The sequence below is a fragment of the Watersipora subatra genome, chromosome 3 (genome assembly GCF_963576615.1).
Source record: "Watersipora subatra chromosome 3, tzWatSuba1.1, whole genome shotgun sequence".
Classification (NCBI taxonomy): domain Eukaryota; kingdom Metazoa; phylum Bryozoa; class Gymnolaemata; order Cheilostomatida; family Watersiporidae; genus Watersipora; species Watersipora subatra.
This window is the reverse complement of record NC_088710.1, coordinates 32,854,378-32,871,264: the sequence shown is the minus strand read 5'-3', so window position 1 is coordinate 32,871,264 and position 16,887 is coordinate 32,854,378. Positions and strand designations below refer to the sequence as shown.

At 39.4% G+C, this 16,887-nt stretch overlaps 1 protein-coding gene across 1 annotated transcript; it reads right to left on the bottom strand.

Moving 5' to 3' along the window:
• Nucleotides 1–11,896: 11,896 nt before the first annotated feature.
• On the bottom strand, nucleotides 11,897–13,761 carry LOC137390520 (uncharacterized). Its single transcript, XM_068076849.1, has 2 exons — nucleotides 13,633–13,761; nucleotides 11,897–13,090 (listed from the first exon to the last, which is right to left on the bottom strand). The coding sequence occupies exons 1-2, from the start codon at nucleotides 13,759–13,761 to the stop codon at nucleotides 11,897–11,899; spliced, it is 1,323 nt and encodes a 440-aa protein (XP_067932950.1).
• Between the last annotated feature and the right edge of the window lie 3,126 nt (nucleotides 13,762–16,887).

Sequence of the window (16,887 nt, the reverse complement as noted above, 5' to 3'; positions counted from 1 at the left end):
CGTCAGGTTTCATGGTTATGATAAAAGGTAACTTTTATGATACTCTAACTTGTTACATTGAGATTAGTATACCGACATTCTAACACCTGCCCCAATTGATCGCCTAAATAATTGCGCAGCTACTTCTTCTCTGTGCTTTATCGACACACCTGACGGTAGTCTGCAAGGGTGCTAGTATATATTAGAGATGGACAAGATAACGATAAACGATAGCGATATTCGTTAGTTGTCTTCTCGATCATATATATCGAAGTGAAACTGCTCTATCGTGTTATCGATCTAAGCGGTAGTTTTTTTTTCTCATTGATAGTTCACACCTCAGTATATTGTTGTTCAATTTTTTGCTGCATATTGTTTTTTTTCTGCAGTTTATTTTTTTTATTCATAGATTACGATATCACGATTGTTGAGGCTGTGATTTTGTTGCTGAATCAAAGGTATTTTATTTATTCTAATAAATGCTGACTGAAGCCTGAGCACCTAACTGAATCTTTTGAAGACTATTTTTGCACCCACACAATCTCATCATCTCAGTAGATCTTATGGCATGACAATCCTTGTTCCCTTAATAATTATTGAGATTTTTTAAATCCTTTTATGTCAACTCAATGTTTTATTTGACCAATAGGTCGATAGTTATTTTATTTCAGTAGGTAGTTGATTGCATCACCAATATCCGTTAGTTATAGGTAACTCAATATATCGAGAAGATAACTCCCAAAGATATGATGTTAGCATATCAGTATTCATCGTCCATCCCTAGTATATATAGAGATGACCTTATATGTCTTTTTCATTTCCAAGTGTAGGAAATAAGAAAGCGATAGTTTTAAGACTAACCACGAGATTCACTTTATTTAAAGGTTGACTTGCAACAAAATTCACATTACAGATATTTGATATCAAAAGATTCACCATGTCTTACTCTGTTGTGTGGTAGGTGCCAAATGTGTGGAAATGTGATTACAAGCTCTTAAAACCTCAAAAACGAAAAGCCGCCATAGATTGGAATCTCTTTATTTCTCTGATGTTGTCATGAAATTTGGTTATCGTCTTGTCACGTGATGTTCTCCTGTGAATTGAAAGGGCAATAAAAAGCTCAACATAAAACTTATCGTAGTACTAGTTTATGACAAACGCTTCGGGTTTTACCGAAGACCCCGCATCAAATATAGATGCTCGCTACTTTACAGTTTTGTTTCGGTTTGGTCTAATCGGCAAGTCGTAATCTGATCATGTGACCCAATACTTCGCAAATAATTTCTGCAGCACTTTTCGATTATCACAAATGACCAACAGGTTCATCATGATTATCAGACAATGATATGTACTCCTTCAAGCTAAGGCTAAAAAATTAAACAAATTTTTACGGTAAGTTATAAGATATCACTGCTAAAAGTGACAGCATTACGATGACGATAAAACAGACTCGTAAGAACAATAGACATAGTTTTATTGAATTCGTGAAGGATATTTGTGAAATATTTCGACGAATACGGTTGCATGAAAGTGTAAACAGAAACCATCTAACACAGCTATGTCACATTTGAGCCGTTTTGGAAAGAAAATTCAAACTACGGCGGTCTCGTGTGGCTGCGATTATCTGTTCGTTTTTGAGCTTTTAAAAGCTTGTAATCACATCCCCACATATTTTGCACCTACAACACAACAGAGTAAGACATGATGAATCTTTTCATATCAAATCCCTGTAATGTGAATTTTGTTGCAAGTCAACCTTTAAATTGATTTTGAGAACTTGAACCAACGTGACACGCCACGTTATATGGGATTTTTGATGTAGTACGAAGCAAAAATTTTATATAATTTTTTTACGGTATGTGGAATTTATGCTATATGCTATAGGAGTTATAGGAACTTCTACTGTGTATATTTAGCTTATCCCTATGCAGGGATTGGCTGAAATAATAAATGTGCCAACATGGCTATCAGCGCAGGATGAGATTCAAACTAAATTTTTTCTCAAAAATGACCCAGTGTATGTAAGTTGTCACAACTCCCACAAATTATTTTTGTTATTTTATATCCTCCAACCTTGCTTTGCTATTTGGTTTACTGGTTGGGAAGAGAGGAACAAAAACTATTTCCCGAATGTTTTGTTACTTAAAGCTGGTATACTAGTAACTCCACAACATACTAGAGTTGAACCATAATCAACAGACATCATATCCAAGTAGTGCATATAGTAACCCCTCCTACTCTAGTTCACATATTGTTAGAGTATATTTATTGTTCTAGCTTGGTTTGTTTATGTTAAATGTCTCTCTTCTTGTACTGTCTATTCTCACTCATATGCTAGTGAATACATTTGAGGTTTTGTGGCAAGTTCTCTAGGGTAGTTTATAGGAACATGTCAGAATAGTTGCTTCTGTTTAAGCAGCAGTCCAGGAGTCACATGAGAATTCTAAACTCTCTTGTTGTTGGTGTGGTAACCCTGAGTTTAGTAATCAAATACTATTGTTAGTAGTAGTTAAACAGACCAAATGTACAGAAGCCTCATTCAGATAGTATTATTAGTGTACCTGTGTCTGGTAGGTGATCATGTCTTATAGATGAACTTACACAGAATTATCAGATAGTATTATTAGTGTAGCTGTGTCTGGTAGGTGATCATGTCTTATAGATGAACTTACACAGAATCTTCAGATAGTATTATTAGTGTACTTGTGTCTGGTAGGTGACCATGCCTTATAGATGAACTTATACAGAATCTTCAGATAGTATTATTAGTGTACCTGTGTCTGGTAGGTGACCATGGCTTATAGATGAACTTACATAGAATCTTCAGATAGTATTATTAGTGTACCTGTGTCTGGTAGGTGATCATGGCTTATAGATGAACTTACATAGAATCTTCAGATAGTATTATTAGTGTACCTGTGTCTGGTAGGTGATCATGGCTTATAGATGAACTTACACAGAATCTTCAGATAGTATTATTAGTGTACCTGTGTCTGGTAGGTGATCATGGCTTATAGATGAACTTACATAGAATCTTCAGATAGTATTATTAGTGTACCTGTGTCTGGTAGGTGATCATGTCTTATAGATGAACTTACACAGAATCTTCAGATAGTATTATTAGTGTACCTGTGTCTGGTAGGTGACCATGGCTTATAGATGAACTTACATAGAATCATCAGATAGTATTATTAGTGTACCTGTGTCTGGTAGGTGATCATGTCTTATAGATGAACTTACACAGAATCTTCAGATAGTATTATTAGTGTACCTGTGTCTGGTAGGTGACCATGGCTTATAGATGAACTTACATAGAATCATCAGATAGTATTACTAGTGTACCTGTGTCTGGTAGGTGATCATGTCTTATAGATGAACTTACACAGAATTATCAGATAGTATTATTAGTGTAGCTGTGTCTGGTAGGTGATCATGTCTTATAGATGAACTTACACAGAATTATCAGATAGTATTATTAGTGTAGCTGTGTCTGGTAGGTGATCATGTCTTATAGATGAACTTACATAGAATCATCAGATAGTATTATTAGTGTACCTGTGTCTGGTAGGTGATCATGTCTTATAGATGAACTTACACAGAATCTTCAGATAGTATTATTAGTGTACTTGTGTCTGGTAGGTGACCATGCCTTATAGATGAACTTATACAGAATCTTCAGATAGTATTATTAGTGTACCTGTGTCTGGTAGGTGATCATGGCTTATAGATGAACTTACACAGAATCTTCAGATAGTATTATTACTGTACCTGTGTCTGGTAGGTGATCATGGCTTATATATGAACTTACACAGAACCTTCAGATAGTATTACTAGTGTACCTGTGTCTGGTAGGTGATCATGTCTTAAATATGAACTTGAACAAAATTTTAGTAAAATGTATCGGAAGGTTTCTGCATTTTTTATCATTTGCAATTGTTTTTGATGTGATCTGACTGCCAAGATGTTTAACGATTAAAATTGACAAACTTTAGTGCGGTTACAGTAATCAGATAAAAAGTATGTGTCAAAATTATGTCACTTATTGCATGGCTGCCTGTTTCTCTCATTGTTAATATCAGCTACTTCGTTCGAGTTGCATTATTATGCCTCGCTGTTCTGGCAGTCTTTATGTCGAAGTGCAACTATAGACGTCTGTTCCTTACTGTTCTGTCAGTCTTTATGCCAAAGTGCAACTATAGACGTCTGTTCCTTACTGTTCTGTCAGTCTTTATGCCAAAGTGCAACTATAGACGTCTGTTCCTTACTGTTCTGTCAGTCTTTATGTCGAAGTGCAACTATAGACGTCTGTTCCTTACTGTTCTGTCAGTCTTTATGTTGAAGTGCAACTATAAACGTCTGTTCCTTACTGTTCTGTCAGTCTTTATGTCGAAGTGCAACTATAAACGTCTGTTCCTTATTGTTCTGTCAGTCTTTATGTCGAAGTGCAACTATAGACGTCTGTTCCTTACTGTTCTGTCAGTCTCTATGCCGAAGTGCAACTATAGACATCTGTTCCTTACTGTTCTGTCAGTCTTTATGCCGAAGTGCAACTATAGACGTCTGTTCCTTACTGTTCTGGCAGTCTTTATGTCGAAGTGCAACTATAGACGTCTGTTCCTTACTGTTCTGTCAGTCTTTATGTCGAAGTGCAACTATAGACGTCTGTTCCTTACTGTTCTGTCAGTCTTTATGTCGAAGTGCAACTATAAACGTCTGTTCCTTACTGTTCTGTCAGTCTTTATGTCGAAGTGCAACTATAGACGTCTGTTCCTTACTGTTCTGTCAGTCTCTATGCCGAAGTGCAACTATAGACATCTGTTCCTTACTGTTCTGTCAGTCTTTATGCCGAAGTGCAACTATAGACGTCTGTTCCTTACTGTTCTGTCAGTCTTTATGCCGAAGTGCAACTATAGACGTTTGTTCCTTACTGTTCTGTCAGTCTTTATGCCAAAGTGCAACTATAGACGTCTGCTCCTTACTGTTCTGTCAGTCTTTATGCTGAAGTGCAACTATAGACGTTTGTTCCTTACTGTTCTGTCAGTCTTTATGCCAAAGTGCAACTATAGACGTCTGCTCCTTACTGTTCTGTCAGTCTTTATGCCGAAGTGCAACTATAGACGTCTGTTCCTCACTGTTCTGTCAGTCTTTATGCCAAAGTGCAACTATAGACGTCTGTTCCTTACTGTTCTGTCAGTCTTTATGCCAAAGTGCAACTATAGACGTCTGTTCCTTACTGTTCTGTCAGTCTTTATGCCAAAGTGCAACTATAGACGTCTGTTCCTTACTGTTCTGTCAGTCTTTATGCCGAAGTGCAACTATAGACGTCGTAATCAGATATTCGTTTGAATCTGAGTGTTTTAGCTACAATCAAGTTTTGTTAATTTTAATCTTTAAACATCCTGGCAGTCGGATCACCTCCAACAGAAAAAACATTCACGAAGGATAAAAAATATTGATACTTTTGATAAACTCTGCTAAAGTTTCCTGTAAGTTCATCTCTAAACACAGACACACGGCAAAAATGATTATTTAGTCTCCACAAATGAGATGCTTTGTGTCAGTTGCTAAGTTCCTTTGATTCACTTTATAACTTCAATAATGATCGACCATTTATAGTTACAAACCTAATGTCAACCAGATGTTTAGTACCTACCAGCTTTTGCTAAAAATATGCCATGTTGTATTGTACCATGCTTTACCAGATGCAAATAATTCGTGTGAAAAGAAGACTCAACTCTTCGGATTTGTGACTATGAGTAGGTAATAATAGCCATGAATTGTTGGTATTATTCCTGACTAACTCCTCATATTATATTTAACTGGGACCAAATTGACGACCAACTGCGAGTGTGGCTATATTCATTTAAATATTTATGTACCCATACCAGGGGTAGATCTATATATATATATTTCTCAAATAATGCTGTCGTCGTATGTCTACATTCCAGCTATAGATATAGCTACAGTGCACCCTCATGATACGATTACCTTGATACACAATTTTTTCAACATACCAAGTTGAGAATGTTGAAGTTTTCATCTCACCATACAACTTTTATTTCACGATAAAAATGCAAGAAAACCTTTGCCCAACTTCAAATTTGGCAGGCGGTGGACTTATCACATATGTCGAAATAACAAAAACGGCGGAATGCAGTTCACCGAAAACATTTCCACAACGTTTAGAAGAGAGACTATGGCTGACTTATCTCAGGTCAGCATTCCGCGTGGGAATTTTTGTGAAAAGCATGTAAGCAAGAGCAAATATTCATTTTTAGCGTTATACTCTCTTTTACTATAAACCTTTATTCAGCATAGGTAAAGGTAAAAAATTTTCACTTCAGATTTGTCTCCATCACACCAATAGAATTATTTTGCTCAATTGTCTGGCGCCCAATTTGTCAAGTTTTGACCATGGTGCACTGAAAAGCGAACTTGGGTTCAAATCACGCAGGTTAGTTTGCGAGGCAATGCTGAGCGATGTGATATTTCCACTTTTTAATTAGTCAATCACTTTGGCTAGGTATGCTAAGTCAACTTTTGACAAATTCTAACAAATGGAGGTGCTTCTTCAACAAAGACTTTTAACTGTTCGCTATGCTAAATGACTAAACCAGATGAGGTTGGTGGCACACGCCCACCTATCAAATTTCATCTATTACAGCAGAGAACAAAATTTACAAGATACACTAAACCTGTTGTAACGCATCACATACAATATAGAAGAATATTTCCAACATTCTAGAAAAACAACTCTGTTCATAGGCTGTGTCACACAAAAAGTTACTTGCTTGAACAGCGAATCGCTCTGGTAAAGAGTCGAAGAGTGGGCAAGGGTAAATACGGATATGAGTGTAAGTGTGCCGGCGAGGGTGCGTCTTAGGTTACGGGTGTAGAAAGATGATAAACTTCTCGCTTTTTTAATAATGATATATATTCTCTGTATAAAAAGTTTGTAAAATTAGCTTGTAATTCTATTGGCTAGCATCAAGCTGAAGAGAAAAGGGTTTCATAATAAAAATATAAAAATGTGGTAACAAAATCTGTTTGTCATGAGCCAAAAAGCGGAGATGGATCATGGGAGCAGAGAAGTGCGGTTTCTGCTATGCGGGTTCAGCGGAGTTTTTTAGTTTGCCTTAGTCATGGGTTCTATGTAGGTTGGGCTTCCAATATAAAACATTTTCTGTAAAGCTCCTACCATGAGTAGGCTTGGCCAATGTCTATGCAAATATCTGATTTCTAATACCATTCTATGTAAGTCCAATTGCTGACAGACTAATTGTCGTTTACTGCGGGTATCTCCGGTGATTGAAATGCTTTTTTCTAAAGCTACTTACAAGGATATTCAGTGCTTTTAATCCCAAACTCTGTCACCATACTGAATCAAGTGAATGGTTAGCATATGCCAACCAAAGTCAACCAGCATTACAACAACATGTGTTTGAGTGAAGTTGATTATATATAATTACAAAAATCTATATTTAATTTGTTAGCTACGGAACGTGAGACCGATACTAACGTTAGAAAACGAATGAAAATATTATTTCTATAACAATCAAGTTGGAAGTCATAAATAAATGGGAAAAAGGAGCCCGTATTGTTAATACTGCCAAGGAATATGGTCACAACCACTCAATAATTGCAAATATTATTACAAACAAAAATTCATTAAAGCAAGCACAATGAAGAGCTTACGATTGAAGACCTAACTTATTTGAAGGGAATTCAAAGTTTATGTTTACCCAACGGAAAGAACTCCTTATCCTACGTACTGCATTTTTTACACATATTATAATGTTGCATTTTATTGCAGATACCAACCATTAAAATACACTAAATACAATACAGTTATTGTAGGTAACTTTAATCACTAAAGTTAACACACTATTCTGTTACTAATCTTCAATATGTACACATTTTTATGAAATTTTGATGATTTCTACCAGGGAATGTTTTCACTGTATAATTACAAAGGTTCTATACCCATATATACAATTTTTTCACCATACAGTGCCAACCGTGGAACGGATCAACATCGTATCCTGAGGGTGCACTGTATAGTGCACGCTGATTATTTTAACAATGCAGCCGTGTGGCTGCATTGTTAAAAATAGTAACAGAGTTAAAGTCGTAAAAGAGTCTGTAAAACTCTGTTACGACTCCTCTGTTCAAAACAGGGGAGTCGTAACAGAGTTTTTAACAGGGGACTCTGTTACGACTCCCCTGTTAAAAACTATTTTTCGTAAGGTTCAACTACTATATCTGGAGTCAAGGCCAATTCTTCCCACACAGACCATTACATTGTCTATGAGGAAAAAGTGTTCGTAGAGTAGGAGTGTCTCCGTATTCAAAGTTTTGATGGATGGCTAGTGGTGGCACAGTAACCTTTGTTAAACACAGGCACTTCTATGCAATAATTGCTATTATTAATTCTCCATATTCACAACTTTTATTTTGTTTTCTAAGTTCATATTAATTATATCCTTACTGTACCTACTAAGTTTATTTGGTTATATATATATACAGGACAGATATATATATATCTGTCCTGTATATGTCAATCTATATACAGGACAGAGAGCGCAGTTGGTAAGGTATCGGGACCGTGATCATTAGGTCCTCGGTTCAAACCCCAACAACTGCACTTTTCTGGTGGTCCTTGGACAAGACCCTTGCTTGTATAATGTCTACAACCTCTATGATGAGTGCAATAACCAAAGCCATGCCGGCTCGGACGTCGCCCGATCAAACAAGGTCCGCGCTGCCTGTAGCTGAACCAGGACAAGGCAGTGAAAAATGGGCTACTGGTTCAAAACGGATGAGATGGACTCGGACTGATAACACGGACCTCATGCAGTGCTACTTTATGAGTGAACCTCAGAAGTGGGGCTATATGGGAAGGATGCGGCAACTGTGGATAAACATGCGCCCTGAATTGCCACTAACCGCTAAGCAAATTGTAGCTCAGAGGAGTAACATTATCAAGCGGCACCTCATATCGGAACTTGAGGTAGATGAAATTAGGAAACAGTTCACCCAAGTAACCTCAACCAACGAGGAGTGCATATCAACACACACTGTCATGCATACACGATCATGTGTTGACTCACGGGCTGAAGAAGACATGCACTTGGACCTTGACCCAAGGGTGAAAGAGCTTGCGGAAAATATCATCAACAAGATGTCAGCTGCTAATGATTATGGAAGCAGGGTACCACTACGAAGAGTTAGCAAGGCCATACCTAAGAAGCTGTTAGAAGACATTAACATGGCACTGGAGTCGATCTCAACTGGATCAATCAGTGAGACTAATGCCTTAATCTACAATACAGCAACCGTCATCTTGGAGATGGATATTAAGCCAATGCCAACAAGGCTTCAAGCCATTCCATCCTGGCAGCTGAGGCTACAAAGTAAGATCAAGGACTTGCGCAAGAAAGTTAGTAGGCTCAGTGAGAGATCTAACCACAGTTTGGAGCGTCCAAAAAGGGAAGCCACAATAGAAGCTCTAGAATCTGCCAAACAGCGGCTAGTAGCACTCTCGGCGCGACTGAAGCGGTACACCAAAGAGCGAGATAACAAGAGAATGAACAAACTGTTCATCAATAATCCATCTAGAGTGTATTCCCAGTTCAAAGGTGAACTGCAGAGGCCAATGTCTGAGCCTCCCCGATCTAGCACTTCAAAGTTCTGGAAGGACATCTGGGAGAAAGAGACCACTCATAACACCACTGCAAATTGGCTGAAGAGGCTTAAAGAGAACCATCAACACACTGTGGCTCAGCAAGGACTCACCATCAGCAAAGACGACATTAAGTGCAGAGTGCAGCGTATGAAGAACTGGGCAGCACCTGGCCATGACATGATTCAAGCCTTCTGGTTAAAGAAATTGACATCACTTCACACTAGAATGGCTAAGCAGATGGAATACCTAATAGAACAAGGTGACCATCCAGAATGGCTGACCAAAGGACGAACTGTGCTTCTGATAAAAGATCCAAAGCAGGGGCCGATTCCCAAAAACTATCGACCAATAATGTGCTTGCCCACCACTTGGAAACTGCTCTCAGGAATAGTTGCAGACAAACTGGAAGAGCACATGAGTCACTATATGACCAGTGCTCAGAAAGGAATTGGGCGCAACACCCGAGGAGCTAAAAATCAGTTACTGGTGGATCGGACGGTCTGTCAAGACAGCAGGAGAAGGCAAACCAATCTTGCCATGGCTTGGATTGACTACAGAAAGGCCTATGACTCAATTCCCCATAGTTGGATACTTGAGTGCCTCAGTATGTACAATGTTCACCCTGCTCTTGTGGCATTCATCAAGATGTCAATGACCAAATGGAAGACGGAACTGGAGGCTAATGGAAAAAAGCTGGCGAGTGTACAAATTAAGCGAGGCATCTATCAAGGTGACTCCTTATCACCGCTGCTCTTCTGCATATGCCTAAACCCTCTAAGCAATATGCTGGAGGAGACTCAATATGGGTACCAGTTTAAGAGTGGCACCAAGATAAACCACCTCTTCTACATGGATGACATCAAGCTGTACGCTAACAAAGAAAGGGACATTGATTCGCTAATACACTTCACTCAGGTATACAGCAAGGACATCGGAATGACCTTCGGTATTGAGAAATGTGGAAGGCTAATTCTTAAGAAAGGCCATTCTATGCTCACAGATAGCCTAAGAATGCCAAATGGTACCATCAAAGATATAGAAGAAGGGTACAAGTACTTGGGGATTATGCAAAGCAACATCAACCACGAAGCCGAGATACGTCACAAAGCCATTACCGAATATAAGAAACGCCTTCGGCAGGTCTTACGGAGCCAGCTCAATGCCAAGAACCAAATCATGGCAATAAATACCTACGCACTGCCAGTAATAAGATATCCAGCAGGCATAATAAAGTGGACTGAGGAAGCCATCAAAGAAACAGATATAGCAACTCGTAAACTGCTGACCATGCATGGAGCACTCCACCCAAAATCTGATACTATTAGATTGTATCTTGATAGGAAAGATGGCGGTAGGGGACTCAAAAGTGTACAGCAGACAGTAAAAGAGGAGGAGCAAAGCATCAAAGCATATGCAGCCTCCATGGCCATCTCAGATAATTTGCTAGCTGAATTTCAATCGGCTGCTCTCACAACGGACCTACGCCCTTGTAGGGTTTTGTAAAAAACCCCCGAAAACTCGGATTGTTATTTGGAATTGCGTAATTAAGGAGACTTTACTGATCTGGAAGTTTGCCTCATAACTGATTTATTAGCAATAAGTAAGGCATTATCCAGTACCGTGAAGCCTGCAATTACATAGTACTAATTAGACAAAATCCATATTTGAATAGTTATATAACAAGCAAAAACAAAGCAATAATAAAGCATAGTTCATTCTTCAAATTTGACAGAAAAATATGGTGTAATTCACTGACCTGTTCTTCTTTCTACTACAATTCCAACTAGTCTGACTTGAAGATAAACTGTGAAGCTATATATATATATACACGTGGAGGTCAACTAAGGACATTAGGGTAATTAGTGCAAAAATACTGGCCATCCACATCCACATCCTAAGGACAGCATGACTAATCCTACCCATCCGGTTACATCACAGAGGTGGCGTCAGGATTCCAGTGCAGCCGCTGAGGTCAACCCCATTAATAGACAGTTTAAATAAACAAGATGCGTTTTAGTAATTGTATGTGAATGGTTAATTGCAGCCAATGTGATGAGTGCTATCTAATTTTACTACACTCCCACCTAAATTTAATGGAAATGAAATTTATTACATTGGCTTTTTATAATTGTGTGATATGATATGGTTGTTTAACATGAACTAAATATGCGACTTGGTGTATACCTAAATAGCTGAATGGTTATATGTAGATTGAGTGGCCAAGAGTTAAATCTAGTTAAATTCAAGGAGCACGTTCTTTTGTATTGGTCTGCTTAGGGTAACGGGTGGTTCCAAAGGTCTTCCGGTTTTGTCGAGGTATTTGTTACCTAGACGTACTTTCACGTTCCTCACAAGCCCGTCCGCATCGGAAATAGTGTCAGTAATTATTCTGATTCTCCAGTCACATCGAGGGGCATTTTCGTCTTTGACTAAAACAATATCCTCTGTTTTAATGTTTCGCTGAATGTTGGTCCACTTCTGCCTTATCTGCATTTGTTGTAAGTACTCTGCTTTCCATATAGTCCAGAATTCTTCCGCAAATTGTTGGGCCATCTTCCAACGTTTCCTTCCATATATTTCATCTGGGGAGAAGTTTCTCGGGGGTGGGGCAAGAAGCTGTTTCGTTTTCATTGTCAATAAATGGTTTGGTGTTAAGATATGCTCTTCTGGATTGTTTATGCCCATTGCTGTTATTGGACGACTGTTGATAATGCTTGCTGCTTCAAAAAAGGCAGTTCTCAAGGTTTGCGAGTCCAGTCTCTTACTGTATTTTAGGGACATGCCATTCAAGACAGCTCTTACTGATCTTATTAATCGCTCCCAAGATCCTCCTTGATGGCTGGCGTCTGGAGAGTTAAACTTGAAAGTAATGCTGTTGTCCTCTAAGTAATTTTGGAGTTCCCTGTTTGCAATTTGAGAGTGTCTGTAAAGTTCATTTTTGGCGCCGACGAAGTTGGTTCCATTATCGCAATGGATTGTATTAACTGGACCTCGAACTGCCATGAAACACCTCAAAGCATTTATCAAAGCATCGGAACTGAGGTCTTCAAGCAATTCGATGTGTATAGCCCGTGAATACATACAGGTCAACAGTAAACCCCATCGTTTCAACTCGGTGCGCCTGTCTCGAACATTGAAGTGACCAAATACATCCATTCCCACATGCGTGAATGGTGGAGTTTGTTCTACTCTCTCTTTTGGCAGTTGACCCATTAACTGAGATTGTGGTGGTTTGCGAAGTCTTGCACAGCCAACACACTTTCTAATTAGTGACTTCACTTGCCCTGTTCCATTGAGGATCCAAAATCCTGCATCTCTTATCATTGCTAAGGTACTCCTCTGACCCAGATGATAAATCTTCTCATGGTAATGCTTGCTTAATAGGTGGCCAATGTGAGATGCTTTAGGGATGATCAATGGATGCTTCTGTAAATGATGCAACCCAGAAGCCCTTTCAGCTCTCCCACCAATGCGGGTCATACCATTCTCATCGAGTACAGGGTTTAGTTTGACCAGTGTCTTATCTTTTTCCATTTTTAGGAATTTCTCCTGCTGAACCTTCTTGATGATGAAGTTTTCTGCGTCATTCAAGTTTGCTAAACTTGGTTTGGTGATTTTCCAGCTCTTGGCTTTTGCGCAGTTTTTTAGAAGTGCTATGCTGCGTATCAGTGACTTCCAATTACTGAATTTGGCGAACCTGTATGTAAGCTTCACTTTAGTAGTTGTCTTTGTAGAGAAGGCTGCTAGTTTCCTAACTTCAGGATCTTTCTCATCAACCTTTCTTTCTGTTGAAGTCTTGACTATATAGTCTGTAATATCGGTTTGTTGTAGGTAAGTTGGTCCGTCAAACCATATGCTTTTTTGAGACAATTCTAAAACTACTCTAATTTCACACTTGGGTTCAACAGCTGATCCCAAGATTGGTTGGCCATTGTAATTTGTTGAAGTATTTGCTTGCCTCTGAGAACAATTGGGCTGACAAATCCAATGGGGTCATAGATTCTAGCGATTGTAGAAAGTATGCCGCGCCTTGTAGCTGGTTTAGCCGATGTAGGTGTTGTATAGTGAAATGTGTCTGAACATATGTTCCATTCCATCCCAAGTGTTCGTTCACAATACAAACTGTCCTTAAAGATGTCAATACTTTTACTGACCTTTTTTCTTTCAGAAATTGGAACAGTGCTCAATACCTCTTCATTGTTGCATGTGAACTTGTGCAGTCTGATGTTTGCCTTTGTGCAGATGGTTGTAGCTGCCTTGATCAACTCTTTTGCTTCCTGTGGAGTAGACACTGAAGTAACCCCATCATCTACGTAAAAATCGTCTTTTAGGAACCTTGTTGCTTCAGTTGAGATGTTGCGGTAGTCCTCTGCCACTTTTCGTAATCCAAAAGTAGCTACACCAGGTGAAGAAGTTGCCCCAAATAAGTGCACTTTCATGCGGAATTCTTGTATAATTTTTGGGTCATCATTGGTCCAAAGAAATCTTAGATAATCTCGATGTTGAGGTGTTACTAAAAAGTTATGGAACATTTGTTGTATGTCACAGGTGAACGCAATTGGCTCTCTTCTGAATCGCAGTAGTATGCCTAACAAGGAGTTCATGTGATCTGGTCCAGTGTGAAGGAAATCATTTAGTGCAGCTCCTTTGAACCGTGCACTAGCATCGAAGATCACTCTTAACTTCTTTTTTTGAGGGTGACGAACCCCAAAATGTGGCAGGTACCATACACCTACATGTTTTGCTAACTCATCTTGTGGCACTTGCTCTGCGTGTCCAGCAAGAATAAGATCATTCATGAATTTTACATACTCCTGGCTATACCCTTTGTCAGCTTGTAGCTTTTTCATCAGCAAAGTTAGACGCTTCTCGGCCTGACTTCTGTTGTTTGGTAGGTCAGGGTTCCTTTTGAATGGCAGTGGCAAGATGTAATTGCCCTGCTGACTTTGTGTAGTTCCGGATTCAAGCGTTTGAAGAAATTTGATATCTTCTTGCGACATGGATTTGTCTTGTTCAATGTCTTGAAAGTCACGCTCCAAGACCCTGAGTATTTCTGTGTCCGATTTTAGGTTGATCTTGAATACAGTTTTGTTTCTTGTTGCTCTGCTTGAAGATGATCCACCACACATTGTCCAACCAAATGTTGTGCGAACGCCAAAGGGTTTGCCAGGTGCATTGTCAGGTGCTGGCTTGATTTCTAGAGGTTGTATTAGCTCCGGGTAATTCATTCCAAGCAGTAGCCCAATAGGTATGTCAAGTAGTGGAGGCATTTGATTAGCTATTGAGCGCAGGTGATTCACCTTTTCTGCCTTTTCAGGTGTCGGCAGTTGCTCCCTGTCTAAGGCAATTTTTGGTTGTTCAAACACACTGATGACGGTGTGATAGTCTGTAGAGTAGCCTCTTAATCTGATCGAGTCATAGCGGTTAAGATCTGTTTCCTTCTCACCATTTAAGGTACAAATTTTTACAGGTTCTACTTCGGTTACTTTGGGTTTTAGAGTACGTATGACATCTCTTGAAATAAACGGTGTTTTCACGGTGTTCATTCCAATTGAGATCATGATTGGCACTGGCGTGGTGCTTGTGACATATGTTGCAAGTTAGTGTTGCTTTACAGCCCTTCGATCTATGACCACTGGAGAAACACCGGAAACATAAACCCTTCTCTCGCACAAATTTGTTCTTATCTTCTTTTGACTTGTCTTGTAGCCGTCGGCAATCAGTTGTCTTGTGATTTTTGAGGTTGCAGAAAAGGCATGCATCCTCTCTTTCTGTAGTTGCGGAGAAATAAGTTCTTGTTGCTTTGAGTTTGTTATCTTTTATCCTGGGAGTAGCAGCTTGTGATATGGGAAGTGACATGACATATGCCTCATCTTTAATGAAATCTGAAAACTCTTGAAAGTTTGGGTACCTGTCGTCACCACGTTGTTCACACCTCACTGCCTTGGCTACAATATGGGCCCACTTGATTCTAAGCCAGTCTGGTACCTTTTCCAAGATTTTCTCATTTTCAACACAGTCGTTCAGAACCTTTAAGGGCTTGATCGTTACCATTGCTCTATTCAAGTGACACAGAAAGTCGCTGAATTCAGTTAGTGCTTTCGAATCTCTTGGTGGAACCTTGGGCCATGCATCTAGCTTGTGCCGAAATGTTCTGGCAATAGTTTGTTCATTACCATAGCGATCCTTTAACGCAGCTCTAGCTGCGAGGTAGGCATCATCTGTGTTAGTGGTGAAGTATCCTTCTATACACTTCCTAGCTTCACCGTTGATAAACTTTTTGAGATGTCTCAGTCTTTCATGACCTTTGATTCTTTCTGTACGCAAATATGTATCTAAGTCCACTTCCCAATCGGAAAATTGCAACACATCTCCTTCAAAGGTGGAAGGCTCTACAGACTTCTTGCTGCAGTTTATGGCTGCAGCTAAACTTTCTGCGAGGTGTTTGACCGCATCCAGTTCTTGCCTTTCGCTGTGTACGGTTGGCAAGGGGGAGCTAACTTCTGACACCTGCTCTGATCTTTTCAATGGTAGGGGGTGTGAGCCATCTTTAAAGGGCTCATTGTAGCTTGTCGATCTAGATGTTTGTAACATATTGGTGGATCTCTGTGTTGGAGCAGATGCCGTTGCCTCTCTGGAGCTCCTTGCCTTGGCTTCTGTGCTCCCTCGTGTTGAGATCACTTGGCCGGCCTTAACCTTTTCTTTTGCAGTCAAAGAGATCTGGAGAGGTTTTTGTACCATTTTATTCATGTACTCTTCAAAAAGTCTTGTTTCTTCCTCCATCTCTTCATTTGCTTGCTGGATAGAGTTTTCTACCTCTTCCAACTCTTGCAGTTCTAAGTCTTGTACCTGCTTGTCTACTAGTTCGTTGAAATTGGAGACAGCAGCATCATGAAATTGGAACATCTTTTCTATTTGTGCACTAGGCTTGTTGTCACACAGCCTGCAGAGGTCATTGTACATGTTTGACACAACCAATGCTTCGGCATTCATTTCATCACTCAAGGTAGTTAGGTCATCAAGAGCTATTCCCTCAGCCATATCTAACTGTATCTGATTGAAATACCTGATGTGAGAATTTATTTTTCTACCTAAATCCAAATTTAAGAAGCTAATCTTACTTTCCCTTCCTTTTAAACTGAGGCTAGTAGTTCTGACCGGCCTTGTGCTAGGTTCGTTACTAGAGTTTTTAACTGGTTTGCTTTCTACACTAACTCGACTGC

Coding starts and splice junctions, on each gene's coding strand:
- LOC137390520 (XM_068076849.1), bottom strand. CDS start 13,761: ATGGAATGGAACATATGTTCAGACACATTTCACTATACAACACCTACA. Junction 13,091..13,632: donor TTGGATTTGTCAGCCCAATT/GTTCTCAGAGGC, acceptor CATCATTTACAG/AAGCATCCATTGATCATCCC.